This window comes from Centroberyx affinis, unplaced genomic scaffold (genome assembly GCF_046629955.1).
Source record: "Centroberyx affinis isolate AG114_WGS23_722 - 3 ecotype Tasmania unplaced genomic scaffold, CSIRO-AGI_Caff_v1 ptg001414l_1, whole genome shotgun sequence".
NCBI lineage: Eukaryota > Metazoa > Chordata > Actinopteri > Beryciformes > Berycidae > Centroberyx > Centroberyx affinis.
The window spans coordinates 14,087-41,495 of NW_027279892.1; the positions used below are offsets into that span (position 1 = coordinate 14,087).

The 27,409-nt window shown below is 42.1% G+C and overlaps 1 protein-coding gene across 5 annotated transcripts; it reads right to left on the reverse strand.

The window, feature by feature from the left end:
* Positions 1-355: 355 nt before the first annotated feature.
* hace1 (HECT domain and ankyrin repeat containing E3 ubiquitin protein ligase 1) lies at positions 356-27,409 on the reverse strand. 5 transcript variants are annotated; one of them, XM_071526471.1, is made up of 26 exons: positions 27,140-27,409; positions 26,322-26,336; positions 25,351-25,359; positions 24,460-24,547; positions 24,265-24,354; positions 23,401-23,505; positions 19,908-19,983; positions 19,615-19,746; positions 18,749-18,831; positions 18,232-18,328; positions 18,002-18,103; positions 16,731-16,837; positions 16,046-16,196; positions 11,338-11,660; positions 9,583-9,651; positions 9,292-9,379; positions 6,952-7,063; positions 6,125-6,222; positions 5,785-5,872; positions 5,281-5,430; positions 4,738-4,934; positions 3,500-3,631; positions 2,392-2,490; positions 1,344-1,414; positions 1,113-1,226; positions 356-490 (listed from the first exon to the last, which is right to left on the reverse strand). In XM_071526471.1, the coding sequence occupies exons 1-26, from the start codon at positions 27,228-27,230 to the stop codon at positions 388-390; spliced, it is 2,790 nt and encodes a 929-aa protein (XP_071382572.1). In that variant the 5' UTR covers positions 27,231-27,409; the 3' UTR covers positions 356-387. The 5 variants fall into 5 exon arrangements, with proteins under 5 accessions (XP_071382572.1, XP_071382570.1, XP_071382571.1 ...); XM_071526469.1 differs by lacking the exons at positions 25,351-25,359; positions 26,322-26,336 and adding an exon at positions 14,372-14,446 and having other exon boundaries at positions 24,460-24,514; XM_071526470.1 differs by lacking the exons at positions 25,351-25,359; positions 26,322-26,336 and having other exon boundaries at positions 24,460-24,514.

The window sequence follows — 27,409 nt, forward strand, 5'->3', positions numbered from 1 at the left end:
TCTGGGCGGGAAACACTGAAGACTTCAAATCGAAAAAAACAACACTGGTATAATATAATATTGGCACTGGTATCGGTCAAACCCTAGTTCAGAGTGGTCAGAGGCTGAGCCCACAACACAACCTGGCCGTCTCCTCCCCATCTGCCGTGCCTCTCCAGCAAAGTCTTTAAGAATTCATATTTCCCTCTACTGTCCATATGTTTCAGCAAAAGCGGCGCCTTATCGAAAGAAAAAAAGGGGGGGGGTCTGTGGAGGAGGGAGCGTTGCATGAGTTCCCCCGGTTCTGACGAGTGATTCCCAACGGACCCCGCCACCCCACCCCCCCCCCACACCCCCGCCAAATACACGAATCGTGCTGAGGCGGGAGCGAGAGAATTGAAACGACGGTCACGCCATGGTGTACCCGTAGCTCCCACAATGCAGCGCTACCAGCAGGCGGTCTCTCAGGACTTCCTGGCTGGGGTATTCGGGGAGCTTCAGCATGTTGATGCTGCGGAAGGGAAGAAAAAGGGGGGAGAGAGAAGGGGGTGGGGGGTGGAGGGACATGGTCAACACGGTGGAGCGTCGACGGCGGGGTTGACGCCGTGTTATGACAGCTCATATCCAGCTGATGAAGGAGCGCCCGGCTTCCGCGGCGGTCTCATTGCTACCCCCGAAAGAAAGACCCGCTGTGATAAGAATTACCTGTCGCTCACTCCGCCATGCAGAGACCTCTCCCTGTTTTCAAAAACTCTCTCTCTCTCTCTCTCTCTCTCTGCCCGCATCTAGCACTTCAGAGCACAGGCACGCCACCACCCCAGCGGCGAGCGCGCTGAGGAAACACACTGCCCTCTAGTGCTTCCTAATGTTTTTCACCTGAGAGTTACTGGGGGTCTATGTGATGTGTGCGTGTGTGTGTGTGTATTCATCTCCAAGTCTTTAGAGAAGATGACAGGGAGAAAGAAAGAGATTTGTGTTTGGTTTCCTCTAAAGAAGCGTTCTAGTATTTCGGCGATGCGGGCTCATCTAGCATTCATGCCAGCACAGCCGGATGAACTGAACTGAGAGAAAGAGAGACAGAAAGAGAATAGAAGGAGACAGAGAGAGAGAGAGAGACTGTGTGTTTTCCTCACCAGGTACTGGAGGTAGGCAGTAAGTTGGAGGTGTATGGCACTGCAGCGATGGTGAACTTCTGTAACCCGCTGCCGCCCATCAGATAGGCAAAGCCGCCATGGGGGACCCTGGAGCTGATAGAGGGGGGATTACAGAAGAAGAAGTAAGCATTTACCGTGTTTTACCCAGATTAACGCCACAGTCAGGGTCTGTGATGGCAGACAATCGTGATGGCAATGAAGCAGACGAACCTTCCGGTGACAAACTGAAGCAGCAGAACGCGCTCCTCCTGGGTAAGGCTCTCCACCACCTCCCAGAACCACTACAACACAACAGGAGAGATGTTGAACTGCTGAACTGTTGGAACAGTGTTACAGTAAAAGCAATCTCGGAACCCATCGTGTATCGGTCTGACGACGATTAGACTCTGGAGGCGACGGGCAATATTTCAGGGTTTCCGGTGTAGCCAGCGGACATCTGGGCCAAGACTTCCTCTTCCGTCTCTCAACTCCAACTCCATTCTCGCGTCTCAAGTTGCTAATCGGACTGTAAACAATGACCGGTGCACAGAAGAGGAAGTCTTGTCCCAGATGTCCACTGGCTACACCAGAAACCCCGAAATATTGGCCGTCGCCCCCAGAGTCTAATCGTCGTCAGACCGATAGACGATGGGTTCCGAGATTGCAGTAAAAGAAGACTTGGGACTGAATGCGGTTGGGGAATCTTTGAACAAGTTCAGGCGCACGTCTTGCCATCTTCTTCATCAACGATGCCAGACAAGTTGGCTAGTTATTTTGAATCTTGCCGCGTTTTCTCCTTTAGTTGGGTTAGTTTTGGTCACATGAGAACACAGCAATCACTTTCTGGTTTGGACCAAACCGGTCGGACCAAGACCTTGTTGATTGGGCGGTTTCAAAACCAACCCTAAAGAGCTTTGTTTGGACTGAGAACATGCTCCAACCGTCATCCCACGCTGCCAGAGGAGGAATTACGGGTTGAACATGCCATCAGTACGTGACTAAGGAGGAGTTTTACCCAGAATAATCCGTTCCCGCACCAAATTTCTGACCAGTGAAGGAAATTAAGCTCCCACGTGGCTCGGGTTGGTACATCAAGGTTTGCTTGGAATTTTTCAGTGTGAAATGTAACCAAACGAACACGTAAATACAACAAAGCGACAACTCTTCCCCAGATTCGTGTTTGAAAACGCCCCTTAGACAATCTGAAAGGCCAACAGCATCGATGTCTATGTGTCAATGACAGTTTCGTCCAGGTCTGCGCGGTAGAAGGTCACCCCACCTGGATGACCGGTTCTTGAAGGTCATAGCCACTGGTGTACTCGGTGTTCTTGTTCCAGTCCTGCACATCGATCTCTGGCATCCCTGACAGCAGTAGCTCCTGCACACACACAACAAAAGGCCAGACAAAGAATCGCTGTGAAAACCTCCACTTAAGAGTTGGGACACTGAAAAGACTTCAGAAACATACCCCATAAATTTGGTTTGATATATTGGGCCGATATTGGTCTTTTATTAAAAACTGGATATCTCCACCTCTGATATGATGGATATGATGCCATTTGATTGATTACATATTTATTGTAGAACTGATCAATACTACACTGGCTGTCTATGAGAAGCTCTTAACCTGAATTGATTCTAATGAGACATTTTGAGCTGATTCCACACAAATACGCATGAATATGTATTAGTAGTAGTAATATATGTAGCAGTAGTAGCAGTAGTAGTAGCTGTAGTAGTAGTGACAGTAGTAGTAGTAGTATTAGTACTAGTAGTGAATGAATACTCTTTTTTTTATGTTTTTGGCACAAAAAAGGAACAAAATTTACAGATATTGAACGTTGACACAAAATATTGGCTACAGACCTTTAAAAACATCGGTCCAACGATACACACATACACAGACCAGGAAAAAAAACATACTAAAAGTGAGAGGGAACTGGTTATGTTTTGCTCATGGTTATGTTTTTTTCCAAATTGAATGAACCGGGCTGGGATACGAGTTTGTCGAACTGTAAAAACGCGGCTCTTCCCCACATCTGTGAGTCATCAGTTGGCATGCAATGACAGACCGAGGCATGTCCAACAAACCCAGGGCGGGATAATCGTCATGGTACACTATTGATCCAGACACAAGTGAGGACAAGGAATCTGCCGACATGCACAGAAAAAAAAAATCCATCTGATGGAAGCGGAGAAGAGGGAGGGGCTTCAAGGTGACCCCGACATCCTGGTTCCACCCCTAGCCCAGACATGGCTAATCAATCCCTGCATCAGACCCAACCGGGCGGGCGCGGCGGGAGAGAACAAGGAGAATACAAACTGAGGATGAGAGAGAAAAATAAGGGAGAGGTCAGAGGAGGACGACGGAAAGGGAGAGGACTAACCAATTCATATTCATCAAAAAGCTGGATGAGCGAGGGGGGGATGAAGGTGTGGAATCCATGCAAGAAGGCATTTATCTGAGGCTGGATGGCTCGCGTCATCCTCAGCTCCGTCACCAGCTGGACATACTCCGCCTGAGAGATGAGACCGAGAGAGAGAGATCAAAGTATTAAAGAAATATTGATAGACAAGGGAGGGCGGGAAAGAGAGAGAGGGGGGAAAAAAGAACAAGAGAAAGCGAGAGAGCTCATACATTTAGTACCTTTTCTATTCGGTGAGCTAGTGTTTGGTCGGTCCAGCCCAGTTTGACCGGCTGACTCTTTCTACCTTATAAGACATTGCCATCTGCAGGGCAGTTGCAGTACTGCACGCTCTAATTAAGGCTCTCAGTCAGAAACCTGGAGGAGAGAGATCAATCGCTCATCGGGGACCAACTATGGATGAATATACTAGAGAGGAACTTAAGCCAGTCATTACTAGCTCATTCAGCCATATTGCTGCAGCATGACAAGACAAAAAATACTAGGGAACTTTTAGTATATCAACAACTGCGTGGGGCTCAACATACATAACAAAAGAAAAGTAATAAGAGTCATTTATTTTTGGATTGCAACTATAATATTACTGAAATTAAAAGAGCAATTTGTTACTACTACTCATTACTGGGAAAAATAACATTACTGAAATGCTTTACCACCCAACACTCGTCATTAAGCTTTGTCTCTCCACCAAACAAACAAGTCCTTATATCATGCTGACAACTGGCGGCATAATATATTTTTTTTTTTATTTGATTTAGTTCAGTGATTCTCAACCTTTTTCATATCAAGGACCCCTAATTTAGTCCACATTAGGGCCACGGACCCCCATTTGAGAGTATTTCTATTGTTAGATATGATTTTGTCCAGAATTCCATGACATATCTGTATTGTAGGTAGAGAGATAACAGAGAAACTATGATCAAAATAGATTCTTATACGTTCTCTAGTTGTGTTAACTTCTGAAATAAATGAAATAATGCTAAAATTTAACAATTCATCAATTTGCTGTGGACCCCCAGGAACCCCCTCAAGGACCACTGGTGGTCCCCGGACCCCACGTTGAGAACCACCGATTTAGTTTATTTAAGTGTACAACATAATAGTAAAAGAAGGAAAAAGATGCAGCAAACTCAGGTATCACACAAACAAAACATGAATACATTTCATATTTGCCTCTATATGCGATTCTATTGGCTGACCTTGTTGTCCTGGGTGACCAGGATGCTGATGCCTCCAGGCTTGAGCGGCACCTCCTCCATCGCCCCGAACACGTCCGTCTCCACGGAGAAGGTGAGCTCCAGACCCAGGTCGCTGATGTCGTTGTCCAGGATCCACTGGAGGTTCTTGGCATACTCCGGATCGATGGATGACACGTCCTGGTAGTTCACCGGGATCCCTGGAAGACACACACAAACGCATATGCAAATACAGAACGCAAATACCGATACACAGATACACAATGCTGGGGTCTCGTAAAAATAATGTGACCTGATCTTTAATTATTGGACTTATCAAGAACCCGTCCTTTACCTGAAGTGCCTTAAACTAGCTATGGCTCTCGATAGGGGAGGCGGGATTCATATGGGTTTGCATTTCAATATAATGTATCCGTATAAGTGTATGTGCATTTCTACGCACAAAATACATAACTATAAATACATAACATAGAAAAAAAACATTTGTAAGGCAACCAATATCATGAGTCTAACCCTGATATTCACATATGCTTCTGTGCCTTATACCTAGTATGTGTTTGTAGAAGGAGCGGGTGAAGTAGATGTTGACCAGCTGTCGGTGGTACAATGCCAGACCCAGGATCTGACCAGCAAAGCGGAAGTAGTTCAGATGATCCGGGTTCACAGAAGAGTTGCTGTTTGGCTGAAATGTGGTACCTAGACACCGCACACACAAACAAACACACAAACAAATGTGTTCTTAACTGGTATGAACACTCAGAGAAGGTCAGTTGTTTTGAACGTTCTGACTCCCCCCACCAGCAAACTCTCTAACCTGGTGGCATAACACCTTATCAAAACTCTGTCCAATAAATGAGCTACTTGGGAGTCCATGTGACTTTTGTTTACAAGCCCTGATTCATTTGTAATTGGACAATGTGTACCTATACAAACCAAATACAATAATACAATACAGCGAAGTAAACTTTTCCACTACGGTTCAGACAAAACCCTAATGCACCCTATTGCACCCTAATTCTATACGGTAAAGTTGCAATTAAAATACCGTACCATCAGCTGACTGAGTAAAGAGGGCGTAGTCCGGGTTGATGATCTCATTGGACAGGATGTCAAACCACTCCCGAACAACACCCTGGCCCTGCAACACCAAGTCAAAGTTCAACAGGAGTTGGAAACCTCTGGGCACGATGTGATGAAACGGGAACGGGAACGGGACTTAAAAGTTTTCCAAGCAGCAATAAAGCATCTGAAGCACATATCACCGCAACACAATTCTCTGCCATGGATAAAGAGCATGAGGCATGGAATTGGATTACTGTTGAGAGCGGCCAATGGAAAAGCGGTTCTGTTACTGAGAACTACTGCAGCGTTACAAGAACGTGAAACCCACCATCCCTTCCTCGCCGTGGAACCGGACAGCGATGCCCTGTTTGAGCTTCTCATTGGTGGATTTGGAAACCATCTCGCAGCTACTCCTAAATATGGAATCTGTTGATGAGATGGGCAAAAAATATTGAATATACTGTATAACAAAGTAAGAGGAAAACACTGGCTTTATATGTTGAAGAACAAGGAGTAGAAGACGGACAGAGCCAGATGCATTCAGTTCTCTCTGGTATGGACAGAACGTCAGGCCAAACTCCATTCAAAGATCTGTCACCTTGCTTATTGGCAAACTTCCATACCTTCCACAGAAGATGATGTTTTACGAATCGCCACTTCAATTTGGCATACAAGCGCTCTACCGACACTTAATTTCAAGAAAATCTCAATAAATCGGAAAGATGGAGGTTCCTCCTTTCTTTACAGCTTGGGGTGTCAGTCTGTAAAACCTGCAATAAAACCTGCCTCACCCTGCCTTAAGGAGCTGCCAACCCATCTAAAAGAATTATCATTAGGCTGGCTTTGAGTTTGGAGGTCCCATGATGGTTTCAAGGGTTTTCCACCCCTGACAAGAATACAATTCTGGGGAAACACAGAACACTTGTCATTTTTTAACAGTCATGTTTAATGATACTGAATATCAGCTTCATCTTCCGGCAGCTTCAACTCAAGTTATCAGCTTTAAGAAACTCATATCGATCCAATACTCTGTGTACATTTGACTATAAGCAAGGCAACATTAAATGAACAGAGTTTTGAATGGACTTTGGCATGACGTTCTCTCCAAAGAAGAGAAACGGGAGCCTAGATCGAGATTGAGGACAGAGCCGGTACCTCTGTGGATGAGCAGAATGTCGTTCTCGTTGACCGGACGATGAACCATGTCTGAATCCGGCTGCCCGGCCAGCAGATGCTCGTAGAACCACTCACAGCGGTCCTTGAAGGGCTGAAGGGGAAAACAAGACTTCCTCAACTCACCCAGCACAGCACTTTCCAAAACTAATTACTGCCTCGCTTCGCTTTCAACTTCTCAGACTGTGGATTTTTCAGTCTCAACCGACGGCTCCGAAAGCCTTCACTGTTGAAATACTCGCCTGTAATACAGAGATGAGGCTGGTGTCTATTTGCATAATATATGCCTTTGTTCTCTAAGCGATGTAGGTAGAGTGAAGGATGAGCGGAGAGAGAGCGCGTGGAAGAGAGAGAAAGGCTGTTTCCCTCGGGGCTCCGGGGCGTACCGAGAGAGGAATCAGGAGATGAAATCAAATTCACCAGGTTAAAGTCTGTAATTAAAACAAGGGCCTACTCCCAGGCGGGCCATAATCCACGGGTAACGAGGCTCGAACGCTGCAGCTCAAATATGAATACTGAAGAGTGAGTGAACGCCACACAACTTGGAGCAGCACTTAAAATTTATGAAGCCATATAAACGGAACTTAAGACAAGTGTTATCGCCGTGGTTGTAACACTGTTAAATGATCCTGCGGCGGCGACACGGGCGTTTCAAAGTCACTTTCCGCCAAGTCCCCAAAGACGGAAATATAAAGAGAGCGAGGGAGCGACAGCAACTTGTCAAGTCGGAAGGCAATGGAGGAATGTCTTTTAACCTTTTAGTTATCCAGGAAAAGTCAACTGGACACATAATGCTCGTTTCCAGCAACCTTCTGCTTCACATTGATACAGCTACACTGGAAGACAACAGCTACAGTCTTCTACTGGTGGCCACTGAGCAGCTCTACTGGAGCAGCTAGGGGTGCAATGCCTTGCTCAAGGGCATGTCAATGATAATTGTAGAGGAAGGGGAGAGCGACTACTCATTCAGTTCCTTCACCCAGTCCAGGGATTCAAACCGGCGACCTTCCAGTCACATGTTGGCCTCTCTAACCTCTAGTCTAACTTTCACCAGGTCAAGCTTTTCATACAGAGAGGGTAAACTAAATAAAAAAGCACAAAATGTCCACCAAATGTCTCCAAACAGTGAGCAATGTAGTTTGATAGAGTATAGCTATAGAGGAGTGATGCAGTTTGATAGAGTTCAGCTATAGAGGAGTGATGCAGTTTGATAGTGTTCAGCTATAGAGGAGTGATGCAGTTTGATAGAGTTCAGCTATAGAGGAGTGATGCAGTTTGATAGTGTTCAGCTATAGAGGAGTGATGCAGTTTGATAGAGTTCAGCTATAGAGGAGTGATGCAGTTTGATAGTGTTCAGCTATAGAGGAGTGATGCAGTTTGATAGAGTTCAGCTATAGAGGAGTGATGCAGTTTGATAGTGTTCAGCTATAGAGGAGTGATGCAGTTTGATAGTGTTCAGCTATAGAGGAGTGATGCAGTTTGATAGTGTTCAGCTATAGAGGAGTGATGTAGTTTGATAGAGTACAGCTATAGAGGAGTGATGCAGTTTGATAGTGTTCAGCTATAGAGGAGTGATGTAGTTTGATAGAGTACAGCTATAGAGGAGTGATGCAGTTTGATAGTGTTCAGCTATAGAGGAGTGATGTAGTTTGATAGAGTACAGCTATAGAGGAGTGATGCAGTTTGATAGTGTTCAGCTATAGAGGAGTGATGTAGTTTGATAGTGTTCAGCTATAGAGGAGTGATGTAGTTTGATAGTGTTCAGCTATAGAGGAGTGATGCAGTTTGATAGTGTTCAGCTATAGAGGAGTGATGCAGTTTGATAGAGTACAGCTATAGAGGAGTGATGCAGTTTGATAGTGTTCAGCTATAGAGGAGTGATGTAGTTTGATAGAGTACAGCTATAGAGGAGTGATGCAGTTTGATAGTGTTCAGCTATAGAGGAGTGATGTAGTTTGATAGTGTTCAGCTATAGAGGAGTGATGCAGTTTGATAGTGTTCAGCTATAGAGGAGTGATGTAGTTTGATAGTGTTCAGCTATAGAGGAGTGATGTAGTTTGATAGTGTTCAGCTATAGAGGAGTGATGCAGTTTGATAGTGTTCAGCTATAGAGGAGTGATGCAGTTTGATAGTGTTCAAGTATAGAGAATTGAAGTGTCTCAACACTGAGTGATCCGAGTTGACGTCTTTAGACCATGATGTAATAAACAATGCATCTCCAATGTGCAGGGTCCACATTTGCACTTCCATCTCTGACTTCACTATTCAGTCACTGCATAGATAAAAATTTAAAAAAAGTAAATAGACAATCCCACGTCTCACCTGGCCTTTGATGATATGCATGAAGCGCGACATCAACTCTGGACACTCCAAAAGGAAGTGGAAGTGGTTAAAGATGATCTTTGGATTCCTGAGAGAGGGAGACGGATAGACGGAGAGAGAGAGAGAGAAGAAAAGCACAAGAGAAACAAGAGAGGGGAGAGAGAGACAGTGAAGAAAAAGAGAAGATGAGAGAGAGAACAAATTGAGAGGAAAGGAGTTGCTGGATCAATAGAGAGTCTCTAGGTACTGTGTGAGGAGGCTGATATCTGGCAGAGGGCCATATTGACTTACCTGGTTACAAAACATTTCAGCACCTCGTCATGCTTGCAGACAAACTCAATGAAGCGAGGGGACGTCATTCTGGATGAGGGAAGAGAGGGGAGGCGGAGACCGAGGAAGACAGAGTGAGAAAGGGGGAAAAAAAAAAGGGGAGATGGGAGAGCAACAACAGGCTCTGCTACAGCAGCTGTTTTCCAATGAGATGGCGCTTGCTGATTTATCTCTCGACCGACACAATTTCTACGCTAAACATTATGTCAGCTTATAATGGAAGACAATCACTTATCCGGAATGCTGATGAAAGCCAGGCCTGGAGAGGGGAAAGAACAACAAAAAAAACAAGCCATCTAATTTCAGCTGGCGTGCCAATAACAGGGCCTCTATTCGGTGTTAATTAAGGATCTCTTTAATGATCTAATTGCATGTAATTATGGACCTGGGAAAGGGGGGTAGGGGAAGGTGGGGGGGTTACACAAAGAGATGAATGTCTGAGCAAACAGGAGGTAGATGAGGCAGGGGTAGTCACAGTGGGAGCTGGAGGAGGAAAAGTTGCCTAAGTACTCTCAAACTAGATGATAAGCGAGCAATAGGGGGACTATGGAAACTAGGGTTAGACCGATATATCAGTTTGCCGATATTGGCAAATCAGATAGCAGCTAGTCAGACATCATGCAGTTTGATTGATTGCATATTTATGGTAGAATTGATCAATAATACACAGGTTGTCTATAGGAAGCCCTTTACCTGAAATAATTCTGATGTGACATTTTGGTCGGATTCAATTCAAGATTGCAGGAAAATATTATTATTATTATCAGTAGTGGTAGTAATAGCAGTTAGTAGCAGTAGTAGTATTATCCTAGGAGCCAATGGAGAGTTTTAGTGTCCTATGGTCTAAATCAGTGATTCTCAACATTTTTCATATAAAGGACCCCTAATTTAGTCCACATTAGAGCCACGGACCCCCATTTTGTCTCTCAGACCCAAATCTGAGAATACTTTTTATTGTTAGATATGATTTTGTCCAGAATTCCATGACTATCTGTATTGTAGGTAGAGAGATAACAGTGAAACTATGATCAAAATAGTCATTCTTCTACATTCTCTCATTGTGTTAACTTCTTGTAAATTAAATAATGCTGAAGTTTAACGTTTCATCAATTTGCTGGGGACCCCCTGGAATCCCGTCAAGGACCCCTGGTGGGCCCCGGACCCCACGTTGAGAACCACTGGTCTAAATGCTGTTTCAGAGGCTTTTGACCCTGACAAGAATTACGTTCTGAATGAAACACTGAATTTTTTTGTCATGAATATGGCCAAACCTGAAGTGAAATTCAATGTTCAGTTTATTTTCTTTGCCCATTTTATATATTAATTTCAGCGCTTATTCATTTCATGGCTTCAGCAGAGAATTTTGGTGGTCTGAATGCTGTTTCAGAGAAGAATACAATTCCAGGGAAACACTGAATCCTTGTAATTTTTCGGATTTTTTTGGCATGAAAATGGTCAAATTTAAATATTAGCTATTTGCAGCTTCAATCCAAATATATCTGCATTCATATCGGTCGAAACCTAGTGCGAACCAATTTCTCACGCAAGCTACCTATGAGTGCTGTCTCACTCCAGGGAACAACAAAATCGTTTGGTGGTATGCTTTGATTATTCCTTCATAGCTTATACTACGTAATGCCCTGTATTGTTAATGGTGCTTCTTTATTTTCTATACAATCGATGTTAAGAGATCAGAAATGAAGGGTGAGGACGGACCCTTGTGGCATCTGACAGGAGCAGCACATGTAAAAGGCCTGGATCACGGCGCTGAGGCGATTGGCGGTCATGGAGATGACGTCCTCCCCGTCGGCGTACACCTCTGGCGTTTCCATGACGACCTGCGGGTCCAGCGAGGAGGGGAGCGCGGGCGCGGCGGCAGCGGCGGCGGCGGACGGGTCGGCCTCCCGCTGTTTCAGGAGGAGGGAGGCGATCTCGCTGCCCGAGGAGGACGGGGACGAGGGGTTCTTCCTGGTCCTGTCCAGCTCGGTGGAGATCAACACCAGCCACTCGTCCAGCGAGTGCCACAGCAGCTCCAGCGGCTGGAGCGGTCAGTCGGAAAGGAAACGAAGGAAGAGGGAGGAACGGGAAGTGAGAGACAGAGAAAAAAAAAAAAAAAAAAAAAAAGGGACTGATCCATGAAGGCTTAACAGAAGAGGGAACGTCTTTTGCCCTTCAGGGTATCCGCAGGTTTCCGAAAGCCAAATTTAAGACTTTTTACGACCTGTTTAAATGTTATCTGGAATTTAATTGAAGGCCAATTTAACAGAAACTAAAATCTGCCACAAACAGCCCATTTCCAATTGAACACAGCTTATGAAAGTTCTGAAACTACTGAACGTTTTCTGACTTTTCAAGGACCTGAGGATACCCTGTCCGCTGCCTCAGCTCAGATGTAAGCTCTTAAGCAAAAGGGTCTATGTGGTACCAGAGAACGTCTCTTTAGGCTTATGCCATAGCAAACCCTGTATGGTGCTGTAAAGAACCCTTTTAGAAAGGCTCTCTATAATGGCTCTACATAGGCAGGGGGGGGGAAAAATCAGTAGCCAGGACGCCTGGGATGTTCATACACACACAAAAAAAACCTCTGAATTATTTCAAGCACATAACTACAATGACGCACAATGAAAAACTGTGCAGTGATTTGTAACTCTACTGATGAAGTCGTTTTTGATTGGCTCTGACAGAGCGGGGACCTTATGTCTATAACTCCCGCGGGGCACAGCAGGGTCTCACATCGAGCGCACTTCACCTAGATTACACACACAGCAGTGAGAAGCTATGGACACCGATAACAAGGCAGAAGCTGGATATGGTTGGTCTTGTATGCTTAATGCCGCAAAGCAAGAATAAAGTTTAACACTGGCTGAACGTTGCTTCACCACAGCTTAATAACATCTACTCTATTACTAGATGGTAGCAGCTGACCCCTCGTGAAGACCGGCAGTCTTATTAGTCCCACACTGGGAACACCGTTATTTTGTCATCCAAAAAATAAAAACACATATTCAGAGCTTCCTTGTTTAAGTTAGGCTACTAAATGATAAACGCACATACGGACAACATACTGGCGGTTGCCGCAAAAAGGTGGCAACACCTCAAACTTAGTCATAGTCATAGTCATAGTCAACATAGTCATCTCCGATCACATCACCCTGCCATAGCAGGCAAAATGGGACCTGCGGAAAAAGGAGAGACGTTTAAAACTGTACAGCTGTGAGTAATTGTTGTATGAGAAATATTTTGATGAAATATAATGATAATGAAAACTGCAGCGTGGGCATTCTAGTGTTAAATAAGACCTGCTCGTTTGCAAATCACAGCTGTGACTCAGACTTTGATAGTGCTTAGGCCGCCATCTAGTGGTGGAAGACTGATGTTACTGTATTAAGACTGATCATTTATTATCAGCATATTAAGTTTATACGACCACAAACCTGGCTACCAGGTTTTAACTCTTGGTAGCCCAGTGGACTACCAACTAAATTTATGATTTGTTCACCCCTGATAGGACTTGAAGAATGCATGAAATGTTTCACATCAGTAGTATTAAAATAACTTTAAGAACAACAGTGGGGTCCTTATTCTGACTTGCCATTTTTAAATTTTAACCGATCAGAGAGTTCTTTAAGTCGTTACAGTATAGAGGAGGGATGTGCAACCAAGTGCCAAGGAGGACCAAGAGTCTGCAGGTTTTCACTCCAACCAAACACTGCTGTTGTCGATTTCACCGATTAGGTCTTTCTCAATCAGCGTTCTAGTGCATTCTTGTGTCCTTCACGAAACACACAACGTAAGATCTAACGAGTACGGTTCCAAAACAAAAGAATGCCGAGGACGGAGGACAACTTTACTTGCCAACTGAGAATGCATTGGATGGTGACTTGACCAACGAGAACGAATGGGAAGCCCCAAGATGTATTGTGACAGTTACGCATCATGTCCAAACAGTGATATAGCCTGTAGCAAAAACCTGCCAGACACCAGCCCCTGAGGACTGGAGGACCGACAGTACCATCTAGGTACTTAATTATGACAGTGGGCAAGAAGAGTGGGGGAGAGGGGGAGAGTTTTGGGGTTGGTCCGGGTTGGTGAGAAGAGGAATGGGGAGTGTTCGTGGGCATGTGCACGCGCTGATAGGCAGGGGTGCTAATTATTTTTATTTTTTTTACCAAATGACGTGTCTTAGAGCTATTTTCCCTGAACACCAGCTTCTAATTTTAACCACTAGAAGGCAAACTAACCCCGGTTTAGTGAGATAAATACGGCAACAACACATTTTGGCTCAAATAACTGTAATATATACATAAATACATATAGTACTAAATACCGGTTTACAACTCAAAAAAGTGCTGACTCTTGGCCCTCCAAAGACTCCTTGAAGAACCCTCCTTTTTCTGTCTGTACTGTTTCACTGACTGAGCTATTCATGCAAATCAAGCTGTCGCACAATCCCACCCCCAGGGAGACAAAGGCTCCGTCCACACCCACACAAACAGAGTTGACGGTACCGATCAGTTTTCAAATGGTATTTGTTAGTATGTCAAAAAGTATCATTAAGCAAATCATATATCAGATTCTCATTCAGTGCAAGATGAAATTTAATAGCCCAACTCCCTTGAAGATAATGAAAAAGATTTTTGAACTTGCAGGTTACATAGATCATGTTTCCCAGATCACAACAACATTTTTTGTGACAGTGAAAGGTTTGTAATCAACTCCCTACAAATGTTAAATGCCCTATACAACTCACATCTAGGACACCAAAATCTCTGCAGCAACACTGGTCCTTCCGTGCCCTCTCCACATGCAGCTGTCCTGCACGCATCTGCATCCAATGGAGTGAATTCTTATTGGTATTGTTTTCATTGGAAAGACAAGTGAGTTCAGTACAGTCCTAACAAGGTGCCAATGTTGGCAACTCTCTCCTAAGGAAAGCAGCTATTAGCTGCTCAAAATGTCGCCAGATGACATGTCATCCACTAATTTGCATATGTATGTATTTGCTACAGCCCCCAGCTCTTAGCAGTGGGAAAGGCTACGCTCTGTATGGGAAGTGCTGTGATCATCAGACCTCTAGGAATTAGACGAGCAAGTAACGTAACTTGGCATCAGCTGTACCAATTTGTCTCCAAATACTGGGAATCAACTATTAGTCATTTTTGAGAAATGCCAGAGGGGGTCTGATGATATGCTAAATTTAGCAATAAAGTTGCAGAGTTGGCAACAACATAAGGTGGTGTGCATTTTTCAAGTTTTTGGGTGCTGAAGTGCAATTATTTAAAGGTGCTATGTGTAGCATTTTAGCATCAATAAATCATTACCACATTAATTTTAAGATGTGAGTACAATTACTGTAAACAAATGAGACTTGCTGAGAAGATTGGTGGCCTCTACTGGCTTCTACACAGTATTTTACATTGTGTGCCATCGAGTCAGATTTGGCAGGAAATCTTTTGGATTGCTTTATGGCACAAAGGATGATGATTTATGGCACAAAATAGGAAGAGGCTGCGGTTTTTCCAACAGAGCTAAAGCTGTCAAATAGTGCTGGGCAGTTTGCGTCTTTTTGGTGATTCATTCATTTCGAAACATTACCTCTATATGAATTGAACGTTCAAGTTGTTTCTTAGATTGAGATATCTTATCTATTTTTTCTTCTTCTACCCTAATTTGACATCTGAACTTCCCATCTCACTCTATGCTCTTTGTTGGGGAAGCATGTCAATCAACCTGAATTATAACGAATTGTGCCATGGGCATATAGAGCCCCAAATATGACACAACAAAATAAATAAATGTGCCATAGTGATATATATTATTTTATAAATAAGTATAGAAATACACATAAATGAGTAAAAAGGTTAATGATTAATGATCAAAGGTTAATAAAGCTTAATAATTATGTAATTAAATTAACTTTTTATCTCTAAATAATTAAATAATACACAAATCATTATTAGGAAGGTTTATCCAATGATTATCATTTTTACAATTATGTGAGTATATTTAATATCATTTTGATTTCATAATAACAGGTTTTATTTCTATATGGATATATGCTGTGTCAATTTTCATTTCATGATACTTTTCCCAGTTGCTTCCTTTTTCGCCTTTTCCCTTTTTTGATTTTATTTTTTTATTTACTCATTTTTTAATGACACTGGTCATGATGCCTGTCAATGAACATGAATGAAGAAGAATCAAGAGTTATATATTGCAGTACTTAAATTATTCTCCACATCTCAAGTGAAGAGATTAAGGAACCAACACAGTCTACCATCCCAGTACCATCCTCACTGGTCCTTAAAACACAACATATAATCGACCCTGTAGTGGCATTACGACAAAAAACAATACCCCCATAATCCTGGTATACAGTATATAGACGTGCATTCCTATAAGTCTACACCAAGTTCCAACTAACCTTAAAGACCTGGCTGCGAGGAGTCTTGTTCCCGTTGTATCCCATGTCATTCCCGTTGTTAGGCGATGAAGGCCCCAGTCGGAAAACATGGCAGAAGATACGAACAATTCTGAGCAGACTCTTCATCTGAGCTTCATAGCTGCTGGAGAGGCTGAAGAAGGAAAGGAGAAAATGGCTGATCAAGTGTCAAACATGACTTAGTACTCCTGAGCTATCAGAAAGTCATATTATTTATCAAATTGTAAGGCAATCCTGGTGTATTTCTTGAAATTTAACAGAGTCAAAGAATAATGAGCTGCAAGGGGCACTCGAGATAAAATGAAGCTCGAATCAGGTATTCAGTATGGAATTGTAGAAAACCAAATTAAGTTATGATTTGCAGAGATACACATGTACTTCAGTGCATTAATTGAATATCAAGACGTTTTGCTAAAAAAAGAATAGGTGAAACTTTTATGATCCTCGTGGGGAAACTGGGTCATTGCAGCAGCAAATCATATTGAAAATAGAGAGGTATTAGACATAGCACAACTGACAATTTCAACACGAGAACTTAACTAGAAATAGAAGAATGAAAAGTATGAAATACATGGATTAGAGCATGTATGCAATACGTATTTTAAGAAAAATATACAAACTATATGATACATAGGCAGTTACAGAGATGTGAATCAAACATGTATACCTGAGGAGCTTGTGTCCATTGGTGGTTGCCACTTCAGCAAGACTGGTCAGGATCCTCTGGTAATGACTGTCACTCTGCTGAGAAACATGCTCTAGAACCTGCCTGAGCTGCATACACACAAACACACACGTTTGCAGTACTGTACTTGTGAGAAAAACCTTCCACTGATTACATTCATTCCCTATTCCTTAAACATGTTCTAACCTAAAACTATCCCTAAATCGAATCTTATATCTAAATCAAGTCCTAATCCTAAAATCACCCCTTGTAGAACTGAGGAGCGGCAAATTGACGTTACTTTGGGACAGTTTTCCTCATCTTTCTATCCTTGTGAGGACATTTCGTCCTTAAGGACTTTTACTTTTACTGCTGTATTGGTGTACCAATACAGCAATGTAAAAATACTCCATTACAAGTAAAAGTCCTGCATGAAAAATCCTACTTTAGGAAAAGTACATAAGTATTAGCAGCAAAATGTAGTTAAAGTATTTAAGTAAAAGTAGTGGTTTGGTCCCTCTGACTGATATTTTATTATATATGACATCAGTAGATTATTAATACTAGTTAGCTAGTTTAGTCCAGTGGTTCCCAACCTAGGGGTCGGGCCCCTCCAAAGGGTCACCAGATAAATCTGAGGGGTCGTGAGATGATTAATGGGAGAGGAAAGAAGAAAAAACAAAGTTCTGATACACAAATCTGTTTTCAGTTTTTGGACTTTTTTTCTAATCTTTGATTTTTGCTTAATATTGGATCATTTGAACATTTATTGAAATGAAACCATGTGAGGTTTAGAGGGAAAAATCACTATTTGGTGGAGCTGTTAACAACTCAGACATCTGAAGACGTCTTACATCTTTTTGTAAGACGTCAAAAGCCAAAAAGGTTGGAAACCACTGGGTTCATCTTTAACAATGTGTTGTATTTTAAAAGCTTGTTATATTATCCATTGTGTCAAATCTCCATCTGAAAAGTAACTAAAGCTGTCAAATAAATGTAGTGGAGTAGAAAGTACAATATTTCCCTCTGAAATGAGGTGGAGTGGAAGTATAAAGTAGCATCAAATGGAAATACTCAAGTAAAGTACAAGTATCTCAAAATTGTACTTAAGTACAGTACTAAAGTTACAGTACAGTACTAAGTGAATGTACTTAGTTACTTTCCACCACTGCGTCCTCATTAGGACGTACAAGAACACACACACGGCCATCATTTTAAGTGTATGAGCATGGCTTATAAACCACTGAACAGTAAGTGAAACAAAATGGTCATACCATATTCTCTTTAATGTCATCATTCTGTGTCATCTGGATGAGAGTCTGGAACAGTCTACCGTGGTGCTGGATGAGAATCTCGCACGTCTCACCGTATCCACCCTGGACACAAACAGGAGCAATATTAATGACAGGAGTTCAACAAGTAATGAACATGACAGAGGAAAAAGGGCAAAGTGCATGAAAACTGAAAAGACGGTAAAATTGAATGGCCATTCAGTAATGCTCACTTGCACACAGAGATCGAGAGGAGTGACTCCATTCTTGTCAGCAAGGTACTTGGCACTTCGAGAAAGCAGGATCTGTGCCGTGTCTCTTTGGCCGTGACTGCAGAACGACACAAGTTTCAACACTGTGGTCACTACAAAGTCAAGGTAGTAGGGTAATAACAAGGCAATAAGGGCAAGTAGTGGTTCATTATGTCTGTAGTGCTAAATAAAGGTGCACTGATCTGGAGTATCGGGATTGGCGTTCCCAAGTACTAATCGAATCGAAGTTCATAGGCATAGCAACCTACCTATTCTGAATATGCCGTTTTATCTGTTAACCTATTCTGAATACGCTGCTTTACCTACTAACTTATTCTGAATAAGCTTTTTTTAATCTGTCGATTCTTACCAAATGGTATCAGTGCACCTCTAGTGCTCAACAATAAGAGGAAGTGTAAAAGAGGCGAGGGTAGCACAGAGTACAGTACGAATTGCCGACATTCCGATTACATCGCTGAATGACAATGTTTTGAATCACCTGCAGGCAAAGTAGAGAGGCGTAGCTCCAGAGACGTTTGGCCGGTTGATGTCGGCTCCACTGTCCAGGAGACACAACACCGTCTGACCGGAGCAAAAACAGAATAAACACAAACTAAACTGGCATACAAATATTTAATTGATGCACCGGATGAAGGGGGAACGAGCGAACGGCATCGATTTCCAACCACAACGATTTGAATAATCACTTCTTATACAAGGTCTCCAAAACGTTTGCAATCATGGGGATAAGTAACACAGTGGTGAATGACACTGACAGGCCGATATTTATTAAAAAGCCAATATCGGCCTGATATATTGGCAAAAGCGATATATTCTTGTAACCCTAACAGACACCAAAATCATCCGTGTGTCCCCTATTATCATTCAACCTAGTGTATGCTGAAGCGTTAGCATGGAGCCTACTATCACTCAACATAGTGTATGCTCAAGCGTTAGCATGGAGACTACTATCACTCAACATAGCGTATGCTGAAGTGTTAGCATGGACCCTATCGCTCAACATAGCGTGTGCTGAAGTGTTAGCATGGAGCCTACTATCACTCAACATAGTGTATGCTAAAATGTTAGCATGAAGCCTACTATCACTCAACATAGTGTACGCTAAAGTGTTAGCATGGAGCCTACTATCACTCAACATAGTGTATGCTAAAATGTTAGCATGAAGCCTACTATCACTCAACATAGTGTACGCTAAAGTGTTAGCATGGAGCAGCAGAGCAAATGATCTACCAGGGACACATGGATGATTTTGGTGTCTATGTTTTCACCACTTAACGGCTAAGTATGTGTTTGATGGCCAGCTATATGCAAAGCAAAAAATGAGAATTAATCCAATCAGCTTACAGTCTTGTGTCCATTCTGACAGGCTACATGTAAAGCGGTTTGCCCCATGGCGTCCTCCACATCCACATTGGTCACATGCTGGACCAGGTCATGGAGGAGCTCGGTCCGGCCGTTCACTGCCAACCAATGAATCTAGAGCAGAGGTATACATGTTTAGTCTACACATCAGCAAAGTCAAGTAGATCAAAAACCCATTAACTTGATTAGTAATGATGACTCTGGTATAATGACTGTGGCCATATTAGACATTCAATATGCCATTAACCCCAGCCAGAGTATTATAGGCTACTCACAGCAGTCAGTCCCTCATTGTTGCAGATGTTGACATCAGCGTTATATTCCAGTAGTCTGCCCATACACTTCTTCTGTCTGGAGTGGACAGTGAAGGGAAGCACTTAGTAAGTCGATGGAAAAAAAATGTCTATGGAAATTCCCGCACACACGGCATCATCTCTGCATTCATTTTTTATCCTTGCCAACTTTTTAGCTGCATGACTTTTTTCAAGACACATCGCCCGCATAGTGACACAGTGCTTATATACATGTGTCCACAAGTACAAAATTGCATGATCATTCAGAACTGTGCCAAGGGTTACATCTGACAGCTCATAACACGTATTGTACATTTGATAGGAAATCACTAATTCTATCAAAATACATAATAACCCTAACCCATATATCATCACCGTACAGTGTGTTTCATAACCTGTTCTTTATTTTGACATTATACTTGGTTTCAACCTAAGATCTGGCCAAACTAAAAAGCCAAACTTCATAGTAAAGCAGTAAGAGCATTCAGACATTGCCGAGGCAGAAAATATATGCCTTCATGTTGAGCTTTGATAGAAATTGGGCTTTTGAGTGTAGTAAGAACTTTATTTGAAAGCAAATTAAGTTTACTTTCTTCTATGGACGTGGAAGTTCAGGGTGACTAATTCCCTGCACCACAACAGAGAAAGCAGTGGCATGTGTGCTATTTTCTATTTTCCAAGCATTTAATAAGTGGCTTCTATTTCAGTGGCTGTTTGCTGTCTTCATCATCAACATCCGTTGATTATATAAGCCTCTGTTGTTAGTTCTAAAATTGCAGCCTGACGCCAATTTTTTGCTACTACTCCCATGTTCTCACAGACACTCTACTGTAGCTTATTAGTGCCTCCTTGATGGCATTTTGGGTATGCGTGTCTCAAACAGCCTCTTAACATATGATTATTTAACTGAGACATAACAACTGAGATGTAACACCCCAAACAGGATCATACCCATACAGTACAGCCAAATTTTTGAATTTTAGATTACAACCAATGTGATTTTTTTTTTTTTTTAAGTGATAGTTTACAGCATGAAATATAATCACAAATAACACTCTGGCATACAGCAACAGTATACAAACAATATCAATACAATACGTGTAGTAACTGCGACAAAAACAATATAAGTATAGAGGCTTTGCAGTTGTGTTACAAATCTCCTAGCAACCATGGCATGGGGCTGTCTTGGACGTCCAGTGAAGAACTGGCTGTGCACAAATAAGACATCTGAGTTGTGGGTGTAGGTCCATGCAGTAACATTCTAACTGAAAAATGAACAGTCTGAGAGATATGTTTCACCCTGTGTGGTAGTAGCTTGAGAAGAGTCAGTTCAGTTAACCTTAACAAACTGTTGGTTTTTGGCATTGTTAGCTAGTTAACGTGCCAGCAAGCTAATTTACCAAAACGACTGAAAAGAAAAGCAAATGTCAACATGCAACTACTAGCCACTGCTAGCTAATAGTCACATAATGTTAGATGTGTAAATCAGATGTGTCAACAACAAGGCATTGATGGTTAGCTAACCCGATATTGTGGCTAGCTAGCTAACAAGCCGACATTATCTAAAAACAGAATCTACCATATGTGTCAGTTATGAAATCATCCCAGTGAGCACCAACTGGGATTTCTAGTTGAAAACTGGGTGATATTCGGTCTGAACATCTAAGACCTCTTTCCGCCCTCTTTTCAACCAGCTAAAATGCGGTTACAACATCAACGTGTTACAAAACACAAATTTGTTTCATCATTTGATAATTTGTTCAGTTGTAGCTTGAAAGAGAGACGATATTGATTAGTGTGAAGGTATTTCTCCAAAGTCATATTGCACTGGTAGGCGAAATGTGGTCTACACATTAAATAATTCTAACGTATTTAATGTTTCATTTAAAATATCCTAAATATGGAACAATACAGGCTGTGTGCTGCCAACAAGAAGCTTCCAGGACATCGTAATGGGAGAACTTCTATACATTCATGTAAAATAAGAAATTGCGCTTACTGCTGTAACGCGCATGCGCAAGTACTGAGGTGGTACAGCTTCAACTACAACTGACACTGACATAGTTAAGTGGTGTATATACTAAGGGTTATATACTAAAATATTTAATGCAAAATGCAGCGCACTCTGGTAGCTACTGGTTAAGACGCATACCTCATAACCGCAATGTCTGCGGTTTGAATCCGGTTGTGGACTTTTGTTGCATGTCACCCCCCATCTCTCTCTCTCCCTTTATTTTTCCTGTCTTTGAACGTTGAACGTTCACATTTAGACCATATTTCACCGGTGTAATATCCCGGTGAAATATGGTCTAAATGTGAACGTTCAATCAACATCTTCAAATAGACGGTGAAAAAACGTTCACTTTTGAACCTGTTTTGAACGTCCATAGTCATTCTTTAGACGTCTTTTCAATGGAAAAATGCTCACTGGGATCAGTTACTGAAATTAACCATGGATCTTTTTCATTTGGGGTTCTTGTGTCCTCCATGATGCGTTTGATGTAATATCTATTAATAGTACAGACAGAGTCGGTTGAAACAGTTGGTAAAATGTGTAAACCGTGTGTCTTCGTTGATCACGCAAGCGACGTCAAGCGCACCGTCTGTCTCAAATTGTTTGGATGCTTCTCTGTTCTCATATTCACGAGAAGTTCATTCTCTCCAAGACAACTAGGGAAGAACGTTCTCCACAAAGACCAAAGCATAGACTTGGTATTCTTCGATTTGATCACCCAGCTGTTCACAGCCACTGTTGGCAAGAGCTGTTGACCTCCAACATGGCTGCCAGAGGGCGCAAGGTACATCACCTGAAAGCCTCTCTTAGAAAAAAGGCCAAGACTGATTACTGTACTGTAGACTACAGCGCTGCTCGGACGTGACGTGTCAATTCTCGCGATGGATCTAGGCTTTCCGTACGCTCCCGTCGGTCAAGTCACCGTCCGATGCATCCTCGACTGGCAGGTAAACTTTCGGGATCTTTGTCTTTCCTCCTTCCTCTTGTTCTTTTGTTTTGGAATCGTACTTTGGTGGTTAAATATTACGTAAAACGCGTCGCGGAGGACGCAAGAACACAAAAGAACGCATATTGAAAAAGAGTCCAACTCTCTCATGAGCATGGAAGTACTGTAGCCACGGTTGCTTGGAAACTTATGACGCAACTGCAAAGACATTAAGGAGGTGACAACCAAGGCTAAAAAACCAAGGATAAAAAAATGGCATCAGATTTGCAGTGTATGTTAGATTATGGCCTCTACTGCAACATTCTCCCACTCCGTCGAGATTTTCTTTAGCTATTTATGCATATGTATGTATTTATTTATTATTTCTCATGTGAGCTCATGTGGCCAAGCATCACAAGACTTTTCATTAAAGGGGACTTTGCCGCAAACTACGCCGGTAAAGTCATGAAATAGGGAATATAAAGTGAAATGAAGGTCTGATGTCGAGCCATAAAGTAAAAATGTATGTCTTGTACCCGTTCCTGGCGGCTAGGTGGAGAGGGGTGCAGCCTGAGATATCCTGGTAGTTGGGGTTGGCTCCTCTCTTCAGCAGCAGAACCAGGCACTCCACTGACCCACAGCTATATATAGACAAAATACAGCACTTACTTGCAGAACACACAGAAAAGACAATTGTCCCACATACACAAAATAGCCTTTGCACATTTTTGGGGAAGTGTGTTTAAAGCCACAAAGAAACAGCATTTCGATGGTGGCTTGCTTCCATAATTTGATGGTTGAAACAGGATGCTGGGGTGGGACTGTTCAGAAGCGGGCAGGCTGGACCACAACAAACATGACGAGTGACTCAGAGCTTTGTACATAAACTTGAGCTTCAGAAATTCACGATTCTTCACAATGAATGAACTGCAGCTACTGGGTGTCTTAGGAAAGGGAAACAGGGTTTTCACCACTGTCACTGTGAAAGTTGTCAAGTGGCAGGGTTCTATATGATGGGAGGGGCAGAGGGGGGGGGTTGTTCAAAAACCTGTGATGGTGTTATTGGTTGGAATTTTTTATGTATACCTACTGGTACGCTATGAAGTCACCACTAAAAATATACCATTTCCAGGCAGTAAAAGTAGTGGGATTTTGATAGAAAATACAATAGAGTAAAACTTTCACCAATTTTATGTCTTTAATTTTGTCAAATAGGTGTAGGTTATGACATGGGGAATTAGCCAGCAAGGTGAAAAAGTCATTTTTCATTTCATTGTGACCTTAAAGAGAGTTGAACAGTTTTTTTTTTTTTTACATATCTTTCAGACTGTGATGAAAAAGCCTTTATAGGAGGTCAGAAAATTAAGTGCTTAGTAAGAATAGACTGAACAATATCTTACTTGGCAGCAATGTGTAGCAGACTTCTCTTTACCCGTCCAAAGGCATAGTTCACATCAAACTTGGAGTTCATCAGCAACTCTGACACCGACCTTAAAATGGCACAAATAAATGATTTCCTCATGAAGCCATATCACAGATTCACAAAATCTGACAACACTATCCACACATGTTTTAAATGCTGGTTCTTATCCTACCTGTGCTGGTCAGCCATCACCATTGGCATAAGTGTGTATACTGCAGTCTCATTGTCTGTAGTGGGAGAAAAATGACAGTAAAATATAGCTGCTAGCAACAACCAACAGGTTACCACAGCATGGGTATTGTTGTGGGTATTGTTGTGGGTATTAGAGTCTTTGTTATTATCACAGCACAACAGAAGTTCAAATGGCTGCATTTTCTTCAAATCTAAACAAACCAACATGTGGCTTGGAAGATCTCTTTAAAAAATGTTTCTGACCAGCCAGAATTTCAAGTGGATTCAGTACTCTGTCATGGTTTTAAAGTCAGTTGAAATTTTTGTGCAAATTTTTGGGCCGATCGCTTAGCTTTTCGCAGACTAAGTAAAGGCACACCCAATTAATGGACTTGCCAAATTTTGTGCCATTGTGACCTGCGGTTCATAGGAAGAAGATTTTTAAAGTTTTTTCAAAAAAATCAAAAATGGTGGCCAAAAATGTACACATCTCTATGACTGACTCTGAGGGCTTATTATAGCACCAATCAGTACCATTCTTTGTGTCCAGGTCAACGGGACTATGTGCCAAATTAGAAAAAAAGTTACCAATCTATGTCTTAGTTGTTGGACTGAATCCGTAATAATAATATCAATCCCTAGAAACATAATAGGTTACCACCGTCAGGCGGTCAGGTTCAAGTTCTCTGACTTTGAACAGCCGCCACATTAATTCCCTGCCACTAACCTCTTATCAGGCTATAAAAAGGATAGACTGCTTTAACACTGTCACACAAGGCAACACATCTTATCCTCAACAATCATGATATCACCAGTATCAAGTCAACCATTTTTTTTTTCAAAATATCCTTCTCATGGCATATATTCATAGCCATCAAGACCCATGCAAAACATTCACAGACTCAAAAACAAAACTTATACCAGACTGTTTTACAGTTAGTTTCAACTGATGTTAAAGTGTTTTTTGTTGTTCTGTACACCCCAATACTAAACTATTTTGTTTTCAAAAGTAACACATTTTATGCCTTTATTTTGAAGGCAAAATTACATAATTTCTGATCTTATTCTAGCCATCTCTGGCTAACTTGACACATCTAATTAGAGGTTTTCTAGCCAAGCTAGACAAAATAAGACTGGCAATCAGGGGATTTGCCTTCAAAATAAAAGCATCAAATATGTCTCTTTAGGTACTGGAGCTCCCATTCTGTAGCCTTTAGGAACAGTTGTGCCTCAGCTAAGGGTTGAAGGTGGCTGTTCAAAGTCAGAGTTTAGGAACAGTTGTGCCTTCTTTTTCAAGATAGTAAGCATTCTTCCAAGTTGTCTGGCATGTGTTTTTTTTTTTAGATTGAGTCTTTCTTTGGCAGCCCTGTATACATATATATATCACAAATTATATAGGTCTTCATGGCTAAGTATATATGCTTTGAAATTGACATTTTGGGGAAACACAGTACTTGTTTTGTTTTTTTCCATTTACTACTGATTCCTCCTTACAAATATTATTTACTCTCTTTTTGGTGCTTTGTATTACTCAAAAAACAGCTTGACACTGGTCATATTCAAGCCAGCCAGAGCTAGCCAGAATAAGACCAGGAGTGAAGCAACTTCGCCTTCAAAATAAAAGCATCACATGTGTCACTCCTCTCTTTGTGTGTACACAATGACAAAACTTGCATCAAAATACACAGTGGAATAACTAGATTCAATATGGAGTGAAACTCTGCCTGTTAAATAGATGTTTTTTTGTATAATGTCATTTTCTCAGCATAGATTAATAGCCATGTAGGCCTATGCAAGGTGTAATTTACACAGGGCTGCGAAGAATATACAAAGCAATACTCAAACACCCAACTTATACAAGACAACTTGGAAAGGTTTCTACTATGTTATAAACTATTTAACCTAGTTCAGCTTTAGGAAGTTGTTGTGTTTAGGAACTAGGAGTCCCAGTTCCTGGTGTCAAATCTGTTAGAATACGCCACCACTGAAATGCCCTCTGCTTGACACTTATGCTCGGCTGTCAAAGTTCACATATTGACAAACTCATACCAAGCGTGGTGGATGTCTACTGTCTCATAAAAAAAAAGTCTATTTTGATCTACTTCACTGGCTAGCTTTCTAAGGGCCATAAACCCCTGTAGTTCCTAGTGTCAAATCAGTCATAACAACCCACCACTGAAAAGAACTGTGTCTCCCATATATGATAGACTGTCAAAGTTTACAGATTCTCTAACATATAGCAGACAACTTGGAAAGATGTCTACTGTCTAAAAAAAAGTATATTTTAAAACATTTCAGTGGCACAATTAGGTTATAGAATGGCAGCCCCAGTTTCTGGTGTCAAGTCAGTCTGAATAACCCACCACTGAATTTACCCCTGCTTGCTATGTAGTGTATGCTAGGCTGTCAAAGTTGACACGTTCACTTACCTTTTACCAGACAGTGTCACAGCGTCTAGTACCTCATAAAACGTGTATTTTAACCCTATTTTAAAGGCTATAGAAAAGAATAGGAGTAGCACTGTGAGTATTATGATACTGACAGAGGCCGAGGCAGCGAAAGATAACATTTGCCCCATCACACTTCACTATGACTGGACACTAACTGTATAGAGCTCGCTGTACTAGCATATTAGCAACACCGTTATGCTGTTCGGCGTCGATAAAGCCATTATGCTGTACCTTCCGGGAGTTCCACGGTCCTGGCCCGGCGGAGGGAGCGGGTCAGCCGATTGAGCTGTACGTTGAGCTGCTCCATCGCCCGTTCCATCATAGGTGAACGGTCTACCGGGATGAAACGAGGGAGCAAAGCCTCGACTGTCGGGTTATTTGTCCGTAATGAGGGTATCTTGTTCCTGGGCGTCGTCCATCGGTGCTGGGCGAACGGGGAGCCGTTTCTCAGCCACACTGATTTACAGTAGTCATTTTCCTGCCACCCTACTCTCGCTTCAA

What these genes read in the sequence shown, in the direction of transcription:
- hace1 (XM_071526469.1), bottom strand. Translation starts at nt 27,230, where the DNA reads ATGATGGAACGGGCGATGGAGCAGCTCAACGTACAGCTCAATCGGCTG. An exon ending in GACCGTGGAACTCCCGGAAG is followed by an intron (nt 24,515 to 27,139) that starts GTACAGCATAAT and finishes CTCCCACTACAG; the next exon opens with ACAATGAGACTGCAGTATAC. An exon ending in ACAATGAGGGACTGACTGCT is followed by an intron (nt 19,747 to 19,907) that starts GTGAGTAGCCTA and finishes CCTCTGCTCTAG; the next exon opens with ATTCATTGGTTGGCAGTGAA.